The sequence below is a fragment of the Columba livia genome, chromosome 2 (assembly GCF_036013475.1).
Source record: "Columba livia isolate bColLiv1 breed racing homer chromosome 2, bColLiv1.pat.W.v2, whole genome shotgun sequence".
Taxonomy (NCBI): domain Eukaryota; kingdom Metazoa; phylum Chordata; class Aves; order Columbiformes; family Columbidae; genus Columba; species Columba livia.
In genome coordinates this window covers 60,424,044-60,436,779 of record NC_088603.1, presented here as the reverse complement: position 1 = coordinate 60,436,779, position 12,736 = coordinate 60,424,044, and the positions used below count along the sequence as shown (strand labels likewise).

At 39.2% G+C, this 12,736-nt stretch overlaps 1 protein-coding gene across 4 annotated transcripts in view; it reads right to left on the bottom strand.

The window, feature by feature from the left end:
* Window positions 1-432: 432 nt before the first annotated feature.
* ADCY1 (adenylate cyclase 1) overlaps window positions 433-12,736 on the bottom strand; it is a 144,229-nt gene continuing 131,925 nt past the window's right edge. For 2 of the 4 annotated variants that reach the window (XM_005510172.4, XM_065052137.1), the window contains 6 exons: window positions 11,175-11,291; window positions 9,459-9,605; window positions 8,972-9,070; window positions 4,587-4,701; window positions 1,914-2,038; window positions 465-1,042 (listed from right to left, as the gene is read on the bottom strand). In XM_005510172.4, the coding sequence (XP_005510229.2) occupies window positions 704-1,042; window positions 1,914-2,038; window positions 4,587-4,701; window positions 8,972-9,070; window positions 9,459-9,605; window positions 11,175-11,291 (942 nt within the window). In that variant the 3' untranslated portion in view covers window positions 465-703. Of the gene's footprint in view, window positions 1,043-1,913; window positions 2,039-4,586; window positions 4,702-8,971; window positions 9,090-9,458; window positions 9,606-11,174; window positions 11,292-12,736 lie in introns of those variants that run through there. The other 2 variants (XR_010470219.1, XR_010470220.1) reach the window with 2 other exon arrangements.

Below are 12,736 nucleotides of genomic sequence, written 5' to 3'. Positions count from 1 at the left end.
TTTTTGGATGGTTTTAGAGCATGCAAAGAGAATTTTAAAAAATATATAGGGTTTAGCAATGAGCTAAATCCACCCTTCATTAATCTGCCATTGACAGCACAATGAACACTCTTCTCATTGCTTTAACTCATGCACTGGGAGCGCAGTTTCTCTAACTCTTGCTGTAGCCCTGGAGAGTCTTCAGCTGCCCCACAATCCATGGTTAAATGCAGCTTTGCTAATGCCTGAGCTAATAATGCTGGCTATGACAGAAAGAGAAATCTCTTTGCTATGTCATTGCACATATATGTGTAAATAAATACATATTTTTATGTTTATATCTATATCTATATCTATAAATCTCCACTAAGTCTACATAGGACTGTTTGTATATGTGCATATATAGATTAAAACATATATACACACATAAATAATTGCTTGCACATTTATCTCTTTTTTGTTTTTTTTTCATTTACCCTTTAAACATGCCAAGAAAATATTCCTCGTTTCCAGAAAACCAGGTTTTTACTTTTCCTAACAGAATTGCTAGCCCTTATATGTTCCATCTCAAGAGTTCATTACACAGTCCCCAAGTTGTCTTTGGTTGGGTTGTAGTGGTCCTTGGTTAATGCCATGGCCTATGACCTCTAATCTCTTGGTAAAAATTCAGGCAACGTTTGTTCTCCAAGTTCACTGCAAATGGCACAACCAAATCTCCTTTGCTCTATGCCTCCTTCACAGCTGGCACAGAAGGAAGATAATGCAGTGTTTGATTTGTTTGAGTGGCAGGGGCCTGGCCTGCTCCAAGCCCAGCTTTTACATTAAAGCTGGCAACTGAGGACATCGACGGACAGCTGGTGCCCAGTTTTGTTTGAATGTTTGCTCGCCCATAAGGGTACGTTTTCCGCTCTAAGTTTAAAGACCGTGTTTGTGAATTATTTCCATCAGCCTTTCCTTCCAGGAAATAGGTCAACATTTCGCCTTTTCCCTTTACACTGACTTTACCCCTGCACATGAATTCATAACTGCACCTTTTTAATATCCGCTGAACTTCTTCTGTCACCTGAAGACAGTAAAAAACAGTAATTAGTTTTTCCTGTTCATATAAGGCTGATCATTGAACTGCCCACCCCTCCTCATTTTACTTCTCTGTCACAAAATATGCATAAGCAGAATGAATTAGCACCTTCTGCTGTTCTCACGCTCAGTTAGAATTTTCTTAAGGAATTAAAAATCACTGACCAAACTGAAATCTGAGAAACAGGACTTCTGGTCTTGAGCTGAATCATTACACAGACAGATTAAGCTCTGTCCAACAAAAATGTGTAAACAAATTGTCCACTCTTGTAAGCTGGATCAGTTCCAGTGACGTTAATTTACTCCAGAAGAACTTTTGATCCCTGGAGACTAGACTGGTAGTTTGGATAAAGGGCTGCAAGAGGTCATAGAGATTTTGAGAGGTGCAGCATAGTTCATAGCCAAGCTCTAGTAGAACAACGATGTTCTTTGTCTGTGTAGCTTCTCTGATCAAAAGCATTCAAGGAATCGTTAAAGCTTCATAAGAGCCTGCAAGATGCAAATGGACATGGATTCTTTCCTTGTAGTCCTTGTTCAGGCAAAATTCCTACAGCACAAGGACTGGGCCATATAGAGTTGGCATTCCCAGGCTTGCCTCCAACTGTGTGCAATGTGACAGAGAACTCTGTTTCTTCTGGTAGGAAATGATTTATTTGTGGATTTATTTACCTCTAAGTAGTGAAGTGTACTGGAAAACAACTATACCTCTGATGCTTGAATCATCTGGAGAATGTCGCCCTTTTCATACGAACCACAAGATCAAGTGAGGCTGTGTTTTCTAAGTGGTCTTGAAAGTGTAACCACATATAAACTAGAAGGTATGTAATGTTTGCAAAATTGTCTCAGAATGAACTCACCTGAATTTTCCCTTGTACTCCTGTACTATCCATCCGGCTGGCAACATTTACAGTGTTTCCCCAGATATCATACTGTGGTCTTCTGGCTCCAATGACTCCAGCCACTACTGGCCCGACATTAATACCTAAAATCAAAACAATGAGTTTGGTTTCAAACACTACAGCATATTATCCAGGGGAAACATGAATCATGCAAAATAGATCTAACATGAGCACCTTAGAATTTTTTTGGTCATAGGACATAATATATATTAAGTTAATGCCAATTGGACTTCTGCATTTGTAAGAGGTTTAGTAACAAAATGAAGATACACACAGACATATCTTATTGGAAATGCAATATGACAGACCACATAGAAATTTGGCTCATCTGTGGATTTTCTTCTTTTGCTTGTTTTAAGAAAAGAAGGAAAAAAATGGTAGTGCAGAGTTTAGCTCTAGAACAATTCAGAATAAACAAGGATCTTCAATTGTTTGCTACAACTTCCACTATGCGTGCTCATATAAAGCTCTTAATAGAGGTTCTCCAAGTGGAACAGATAAAGTGGCATGAAAGACACAAGGAATGGGGTAAGGGAAGTGTGTCACATTAGTTGACAATACCAGATAACTCAGATCAGGGAGACACAAAGAAGACAAGAGTATGTGAAAATGGCTCAAGTGTCTTTTTTTGGAGGAAACTATGGGGCTCAATTCTACATTTCTGACTTATTTTGACATCTTGTTTAGAAGATAAATGAGGATGTTTATTCATCAACAACTTGGATGAGGGAATAGAGTGCACTGTCAGCAAGTTTGCTGATGACACAAAACTGGGAGGAGTGGCTGACACACCAGAAGGCTGTGCTGCCATCCAGTGAGACCTGAACAGGCTGGAGAGTTGGGTGGGGAAAAAAAATGATGGAATATAACAAGGGCAAGTGTAGAGTCTTGCATCTGGGCAAGAACAACTCCAGGTACCAATATAAGTTGGGGAGCGACCTGTTAGAGACCTGGGGATCCTGGTGGACAGCAGGATGACCATGAGCCAACACTGTGCCCTCGTGGCCAAGAAGGCCAATGGCATCCTGGGGTGTATTAGAAGGGCGGTGGTTAGCAGGTCGAGAGAGGTTCTCCTCCCAATCTACTCTGCCCTGGTGAGACCACATCTGGAATATTGTGTCCAGTTCTGGGCCCCTCAGTTCAAGAAGGACAGTGAACTCCTGGAGAGAGTCCAGCACAGAGCCACAAAGATGATGGAGTGGAACATCTCCCTTATGAGGAAAGGCTGAGGGAGCTGGATCTCTTTAGCTTGGAGAAGAGCAGACTGAGGGGTGACCACATTAATGGTTATAAATATGTAAAGAATGAGTGTCACGAGGATGGAGCCAGGCTCTTCTTGGTGACAACCAATGATAGGACAAGGGGTAATGGACACAAACTGGAACACAGGAGGTTCCTCTTAAATATGAGAAGAAACTTCTTCACAGTGAGTGTGACAGAACACTGGAACAGGCTACCCAGGGAGGTTGTGGAGTCTCCTCCGGAGACATTCAAAACCCACCTGGACACATTCCTGTGTAACCTCATCTAGGTGTTCCTGCTCCGGTAGGGGGATTGGACTAGGTGATCTTTCGAAGTCCCTTCCAATCCCTAACATTCTGTGATTCCGTGATTCTGTGACTGTGATTCTGTGATGTGTCTTCTTCTGAGAACTCTGAAGAGCTGCAGATGCTAAACCCTGAATGACATTCTGTACAAAGTATTTCCCAAGCAAATTATGCAGAAGAATGTGGGTTAAATATTTGTCTTTTGCCCCTTTGTAAACTTGGAAAGGCCAGTTATAACAGACCTCAAAGACTATTTGGGGTTTATAATTATTAGGACCTATAGGAGGGCAAAGATGTATTAACTCTCCGATTTCCACCCTTGATATCTTTGGTGTTTCTTGATCTTCTGCTGCCAACAACCTCACTTTTCCCATTGTCCATCCACTATTCTCATAATTCAGCCATGAAAATATATAGATAAAGAAGCTGGAGAAAACTATCTGTGTTAGACTATGCAATGAAATGAGAACAGCAGTAGAAGTACCATTGGGGAGGAGCAGGATGCTGGGAAGGAAGGGAAGAGGGGAACTTGCTATCTAAGAAGGCAGGGAGAATGGACTCTGAGATGTAAGATGTAATAACATGTAAAGGATTTCATGACAAAGTTTGTGTTGTGAAGATAAGAGGATTTGATTTGTTGGAGAAAACAGGACTGGTTGAGGTGATCTGGCATCTGTGCACAAAATCTCCCATCACACTTTTAATGCCAACAAAGCTTTTGCACATGCAACTTAAATTAATAGTTAAGTACAATCAGACTCAGTTCTCAGCAGTTTAGCAATGCAAACCAGTGTAAGGCACAAGACTGGAAACACTAATTATATTGTATAAAATTATTGCTGCAGATTCCTTTTAGGGATGCTGAGATGAAATAAACACAGTTGAACTGGACTCAACTATAATTCCTTAATACTGATGCTCATCATCCAGCCTGCTGATCTTCTACATAGATGTGACTCTCCAGCTTTTCAGCTTTTCAGTTTTAATCAGGAGTGCGGGACAGGTAATCCTTTGAAGACAGCACAGGGAAAGACAACAAACAACAATGTTCTGCTTGCGTGATAGTTGTAGAAATGTGACTTACCAACTCTTAGGACAAAGTCGTTGTAAGACTGATAGTTGATTTCATCAAGAACGTCAAACATCTCTATTGCAAAATCTGCCAGTGTACTCAGATGGGAATAAATTGATTTTTTAGCCTAGAAACAAAATAGTATTGCACATTAGATTTGTATGGTACTGAGAGGCAAATGAAATACCGAAGTGAAAAACAATGAAAAGCTCAAACTAGATGGCTTAGGAAAATCATCTCAACCATTTTGTTTGTGAAAAGAAACATTTGGTGGTGGCCACAGCACATGCATTCTTTTCTCAAGTACTGAACTCCTTTTTCTTTTTTCATTTTTTTTTTTTTTTTCTTCCCACTCTCTTTATGATTTCTGGGAAGAATAGAAAGCAAAGTTCCCGTGGTAAAGTGGTTCTGTTGCTAGAGAGCTGCAGATGTTTGTTGTGAGCATGGCAGGGAATGTAACCTGCTTTCTTACAAAACTGCTTTGCGTGATGATTATTAATAACTATAGTTTCTGCCCTCTTCTCCCTCTGGGGCTTTTGCTAGCTTCCAGCTCCATGGGGTGTATGTTGTTCCCATTGACAAAATTCCTGTTAGGTTTAATCCTGTGAGATGCAATACATCCCTCTTTTCTTTCCTTTCCAGGCAAGTTGAAGCGAGTTGTTATAAAATGTATCTAAATGAACTAGAGCAAAAGAACCAGAAGGGATTAAACGAAATGCTGAAGTTTGAACTTGTAAAGAAAACAGAAAATATAAGAAAATAGTTTTTACAACTTCAGTCTAATTAAAATGTTTAACTAATTTTCAGAGAATATTGTAGATTCCAAAAGTTAATAAGATTCAAACATAATTACTCAAACTCATAGGAGAAATATTTTCTACAAAGTAGTAAAAATATACGTTATCTGTAGCTCTAGAATTTCTTAAGCATCATATCATTAGGAAGTGGAAAAAGGAGGTTTTCATGTTTGTCCTGTAACTCATGCCCTTCCCCCAGGATGTACCATTGGCTAGTAAAAGACAGTTTACTAGAATAGACCTTTGACCTGACTCAGTCTGGTTGCTTTTATGTTGTGCTCTTATTTGAATAATAAATGTGAATTCTTGAACAGATTTGTAAAGTGAAAGTGGGCTAAAGGTAGGATATGGGGAAAGAAATGCAGGGTCAGTAGCAGTCTAGCTTCAGTGGGGTGTTGCACAACAGGGCTGTAGCAGCTGGCACGAGATGAGAGCTTGCTGAGTTTTTTTCATGATAGTGAGATTGTATAAATGAAGGACTTGACATTGCCTCAGAAACAGGTTGCTATTTGCTTTATTCAGCTCAGTTTGAAAGGTTTCCTTCACGTGGCTGAGAAATTTACAAAAATTAGAGCAAAGTGCTAACAAAAAATTATGAAAGTCGTCCTTCTGGCAGTACAAAGTTTTTGGAAGAATATTTTTATTTACCTGCCTGGCTTTCTGGCATTCTGCTTCTCGAAATGTCAGCTAGGTCTACTCATTTCCAGCCTCAACCAAGACAAAGGAAAAACAAGAATTATATCTAAAGAGCTAATGGCTACACTTCCAACAGAGAAGGAGAATAATATTGAATGTCTGGAGGAGGGATGGAGGAATGTAAAGTTTTATGTAATCCTCTAATCTTCCTTATATTCCTTATCCTTCCATTTCTTTGCTGCCTGATGAATGCTTTGGTTTCCTGCAGTGCCCCTCAGGGTTGCAGGAGAGAGAACCAGTGACAAATACTGGATGCACTGCAGGTGACAGATACCTCTCAAAAGGATTACTAGCAAACTCTTTTGAACCTGCACTGAAGAACACCACAAGGTTAGCATCCTGGTAAAGTCAGGATGATGGTGAAATCACAGATGTAATTTCAAAGGATGCCGCAAAAGATCTTCATTTGTGTGCTGGCCTGGTGGTGTAACTGGAAAGAAATTATTTATTTAAACATCAGAGGAATAGTTACTGGTAAGACTGCCCAGAGCATCACAGAAAAACCACTCTGACAGAGGCAGTGTGCATTTACTACAGTCACCTGCTGAAGTCAAGCTTCAGAAACAATAGCCCTGTAAAATATGAGATTTAAATATTTGACTTCATCAGGACGCGGCCTTCTCATGTGAGTAAGTACCCTCAGTTAAGAGCACAGTTAATCTCATCTACTGCCTTCTGCTAATGTCCAAATCCTAGAATAAAATAGGTGGCTCACAAACAGAGCCTGTGTCAGATCTGATTAATCTGGGGCACACCTAGCAGAGGAGAGAACTTGAGTGTCTCATGGCTCCCCATGGACACATATGACTTCGTAGGGCAGCCCGGGAGCTGTGTGAGGGCTGGCAGTGATCATCTGCACATGACGGACTGCCCAGGATCATCAGACTTCTAATACGTAACTGGATGCTGAAGACCTAGGGCCAAACTGCCAAAAGGATGTGAGCAATTTCTACTCATTTGCATCACATGAGGAGTGGGAAGACATCACAGAAAAGCTGAAACCTCAAGTTGAAGTAAAAAGTATTGTCTGTTTTATACAAGATCTTTAGGTTTTTTGTAATACAGAATGTTAAATAAATACTACTTGTACAGAAATATTCAAAATTTGCCCCAAGGTCTCAGAGAAAGGCAGAGGCATGACCACCTGCAGTCATTTAAAATGCATTACTATCATAAGCTCAAAGCAGTATCTTCAGTACTGGGCTAACTCAGCTGATCCTTCAGCTAGCAATTATAAAATACAAGAGATAAACACGTTTAGGTTTTGGAACATATACGGCCAAAGTTACCCAATAACACACTTGTTTTCAGCACTGTAGTTCAAAGAGCATTTATAGCAGACACACAAGTATGCCGTTGCCTGGTTGCCTGAAATCACACCGAACAAAATTTGAAGTATCATTTTTTTTCCTGTCTCAGGACCCAGGAGTCAAACATTTAGCATAAACAGAGTTTTAAAAATATCTTTTTGTAATGTGTAGATTTCTAGGAATGATACAAAGGAGAGCATCAGTTCTAAATACCCTGCAGACCAGAAAATTAGCTGCATGTGATATACTCCAACATGATCCTAAGAGTTGATTTCAAAATGGCCTTGTTTTTTATTTACTTAGCAAGGATAATCGTTGCCAGAAAGTTCACAGGCCATCTTCTGGCCCTTTTTGCTTTCGCACTCCAACTTGGTGTTACTTTATAATGCTAAATGTACAATGCATGAGTGTACCTCTACGACATAAGTAAATGCATATCAGAACAGGGGAGAGGTGTCTGAAAATTCTGGGCAGACTAGGTGCATGGATTGCTTTAATTTTAATTATATTCCTCATGTTATTAATTATATTATTTTTCGTAAATTAATTTTACTAATATTAATGTGTGTAGTACTCTGTATACAATTTATTCAGTATACTAGCTGCAGGGTTTTCTGCTTTTCCAGATGCTGAGTGCAAATCTAGGAAATCTCTGTCCCAAGACACAAACTTAAGGTAAGAAACACACTCAGGAGTAGTAAGAAAGATATAGAATAAAAACTGTGCTTCAGAAATAGTGGGTCTGAAATTACTTTGACTTTTTATTATTAAGAGGGTAAAAAGAATGCTACCATTAGAGACAAAGAAGAGCTGATTTGGAGGGACCAGGGTAAAATGCAGCAATATACCTAAGCACTATGTTGAAAGAAAAATAAAAAAAATAATAATATTAATGTGTTTGTTTTGCAGCAATTCGTTACATCTAGAGTCTCCCCTTCCCTGTATATTACAAGGTCACCTGAGATACCAGGTTTAAAACATTACCAGTCTGACTTAGTAGGTTTATATGCCAATTTGAAGAGAACCCAGAGCTGCAGACAACAAAATCCTGAATGAAGCCACATAAGCAACTGCTAGCATATTTTTATTTTCCAGGCTAAAGTTGTTCTTTTAATTTCAGATTGAAATTGTGGTAAAGTAGTAGTACACGTTATCTATAATCACATAGAGTTAGTTGTGTTTCTGATGTTCTTCTGGAAATTCATAGAATCATAGAATCATTTGAGATGGAAGAGACCCTCAGGATCATCAAGTCCAGCCATAACCTAACCTAAATTTAGCACTAAGCCATATACCTAAAATCCTTGTCTGAAGACCTTTTAAACACCTCCAGGGATGGTGACTCCACCACTTCCCTGGGCAGCCTGTTCCACTGCTTCACAACCCTTTCCATGAATAATTTTTTCCTAATATCCAATCTAAACCTCCCCTGGTGCAAACTGAGGCCATTTTCTCTTGTCCTACCACTTGTTATTTGGGAGAAGAGACCAACACCCTCCATGCTACAACCTCTTTTCAGGTAGTTGTAGACAGCAATAAAAAATGGAACGAGAATGGTTCGTTCACAGATGACTGTCATGTAAAATCATCTTACCTTAGTTCCCGAAGTAGGTACGAGTCCCACAGCTGCCATATATGTACTTCCAATTGTCTTGATTTTTTCTATGTCCTTATAATATTCTTTGTCCATAAGCTTTGTTTAAAACATAAAACTGTTAAATATTACATAATATTTTAGACAAGCAACCATAGTTACCAGATAATATGTGCAAGTTGATTAAAACATATTATTTTTGGTAAGTTGAGGCTTGCCCACTTTGAAGTAATTGAAAAAAATGACCATTAACTCACATTTTAATACACTACCTATATTAGAGGAATTTGAGGTCAGACTCACTTGCCTAAAAATACAAACTAGGCACTTAGGAGAAGCCCAGTGGACACCAGCTACAATTAAACAGGAAGTTTACAGCACTGTTTGATTAGGCAGTGCAAGATAGGCTGAGTTGCTACAGATAATCTCTGTTGATAGCAATTAGGTAGAACTGAAATGGTCAAAAGACAAAGTGTTTAGACCTTACCTCATCAAAATCAGCAATGATTTCATTTAAAAGGCGTAAACATTCCACTCCCATATTATTGCCGTCCAATTCGATGTAAAAATCATTGAAATTTGGGATGGAAGCAAACATCACTCCCACTTGTGAATATGACTGGTAATAAAGGTCCTGCAGTTCATGAGCAGATACATTTTTTATTTTAAAAGATTAATCAAACCAGACATCATTATTATTATCTCTATTCTACTACTAAGCAATAGAACCATGGAATCATAGAATCATTTCAGTTGGAAGAGACCCTCAGGATCATTGAGTCCAATCACAACCTAACTCTAGCACGAAACCATGTCCCTAAGAACCTTGTTTAAACACCTTTCAAACACCTCCACAGGTGGCGACTGCACTGCTTCACTGGGCAGCCTGTTCCAACGCCTGACAATCCTTTCTGTGAAGAATTTTTTTCATAATATCCAATCTGAACCTTCCCTGGTGCAACTTGAGGACATTTCCTCTTGTCCCATCACTTGCTACTTGGGAGAAGAGACCAACACCCTCCATGCTACAACTTCCTTTCAGGTAGCTGTAGACAGCAATAAGGTTTCCCCTCAGCCTCCTTTTCTCCAGGCTAAACAGTCCCAGTTCCTTCAGCTGCTCCTCATAAGACTTCTGCTCCAGGCCCCTCACCAGCTTTGTCACCCTCCTTTGCACTCTCTCTAGTAGGAGAGTAGCTAGGACAAAAGCCATATTTTTTGGCAAAGACAAAGACAGGCTTATTAAAAAAGTGTTGAAAGATCTCTCTACTCAAAAACACTAAAGAAAATTAACACTCAGCTATTAAACCCTTTTAAAACATCTTAGTATTTTTCTCTGTTTAGGCAGGGAAGTAGTGAGTAAAAATTCTGTAGGAAGTCTTAACAGTTGTAGAACTTTTGTTATATGAGAAATATAATTGCATTTTCTCAGCTTCATTTTATAACTAAGATAGGAGACATAACAATTTTACCCAGCAGCACAAAACCAGCCTCACTCCTTCATGTCATTCCCTGAATTGCAGAGTCCTGTATTCAACACTAACAATACAATGCTGTTATGTACAGTAAGGTTTCTGCTTAAGAATTTGGAGGGCTCATGGAAAGTAAACCCACTCTTCTGTGGTTCAAATACATTGACCAAACTCTCAAGAGCAGTATCATGGCCATTACAACTACTCCAGTGCTGCAGGTATTGCAGCTACACCAGGACTCTGGGAAAGGGCTTCCCGAACCACTTACACTGCAGCCATTGATGTTAACAGCTACTCTGTCTTTCTTGGGTGTGTACAAGTCTCTGTTTTTAACTTTAAATGGATGGGTTTGAAAATGGCAGCATATTTCCAGAACTAGAGTGGTTCATATGAAAGTATCTGGCAGTTAATACACTACTTCACCATTCAGAACCAAACTGACCTCATGAAATACTATGATAAATTCCAATATTCAAAACTGATTGAAAAAAAAAAAAATTGTGATTTGCACGCAGACACTTGACTGCATTAATATGGAATGACACAACATTCCCTTATCCTGCTTTTTATGAAAATTCTTCAGAAAATGAGGACACTATAGTGAAAGAAATAATCCAAATCTAGTTATTGAATGCAAGTTTTTACAAAACTATCCCTTTTAACACAAAAACATACAGTTGAAATGTGATGCAAGCTACAACATCACCATGTATTTAAATTTTATCTTGGTTTACCATATTTCTTGGATTAGACATAAGAAAGTGCTGTGCAACATGTGCTGGCAACAGGTTGAAGAGAATTCTTTTATTATCCAGCTTGACTCTCTCCATATCGTCTCTCTCTTCTTCTGCCTGTGGGGACAGAGAAAAAGAAAAACCTTTCCAAAAAGCAAAAATGTATAGAATCATCAAATCATAGAATGTCCTCAGTTGGAACGGACCCACAAGGATCATTGAGTCCAACTCCTGTCTCTGCATAGAACAACTCCTTAGTTCACACCATGTGTCTGAGGGCATTGTCCAGTCTCTTCCTGAACACTGTCAGGCTTGGGGCCGTGACACCTCCCTGGGGAGCCTGTTCCAGTGCTCCACCACCCTCTGGGGGAAGAACCTTTTACTAATATCCAACCAAACCTCCCCTGTCACATCTTCCTGCCGTTCCCTCGGGTTCTGTCATTTGTCACCAGAGAGAAGAGATCAGCGCCTGCCCCTCCTCCTCCCCTTGGAACCCCTCAGTCTCCTCTTCTCCAGGTTGAACAAACCCAGTGACTTTAGCTGCTCCTCATACAGCTTCCCCTCCAAATGACATGCCATTAAAAAAAAAAAAAAGAAAAAAAAAAGAAAAAAAAAGAAAAAAAAGAAAAAAAAAGAAAAAAAAGGCATTTCTAGAGGTGTTTTAATTACTCTGGTATTTGGCACAGAAATTTCCATGCACAACAGCAACAGAAATTCTATCATTCATGTGAATGTGAGCATTCAGAAAGAGTCCATAGGACTTAACACATCTGAAGTCCTTAATTCAAGATAGTGGTATCTTATTGCAAGTGCCTTGACTCACAGGAGTTAGTGGGAGTCATGCCTTAGGAAACAATTCTAAAAATCAGATACCTCTTATTGGAAAAATACTGAATATCTAGGGATCTCATTTGGGATTCCTAGATTTGCAAATTCCAGCCTAGTCCTTAGCAGACTCTCTGCAAAATTACTTCTCTGGAATTTGGTCCTTGTTGTGCCTTTTGGCCCCACATTCTGATTTAAATTAGAAAACATTTGATCAGTACCATATAATTCTTCTTATATAAATCACAGCTTATTCTTTGCTCTTCCATCACACTTACAGAACTATAACACAAATCTGCTGTGATGCCTGTATGATTTTGTTTACCTTGTTACAGACTGGAAGGCCAAATCTCAGGCATTGTTGAGAAACTACAATCATGTAAACCAGTGAAGAAAACCAGTGAAGAATCTGCTATAAGCTTTGTTAGTGCCCCTTTTGTATCTAGAATTTTCTATCCTGATCTGTTACAAAGTCCACATACTTTTCTCACTATACATTTCTGTCTAAGTAGGCCGAAACCAGTCACCTCTTGCCTTTGTATAGTCCTAATATAGTATTTATCATTTTTTTTGTTCCCCCCTCCCCCCCCCGGGAGCTAATTTTTGCTTTCTATGACAAAACTTAGGAAACAGCCTTTTTACTCAAATCACACAGTCCACTTTGACTTGCAGTTTACTTCTGTATTACTAAATTTTTTTACAAGTGGAAAGAACGCTATAACAGAATTGGTTTTGTA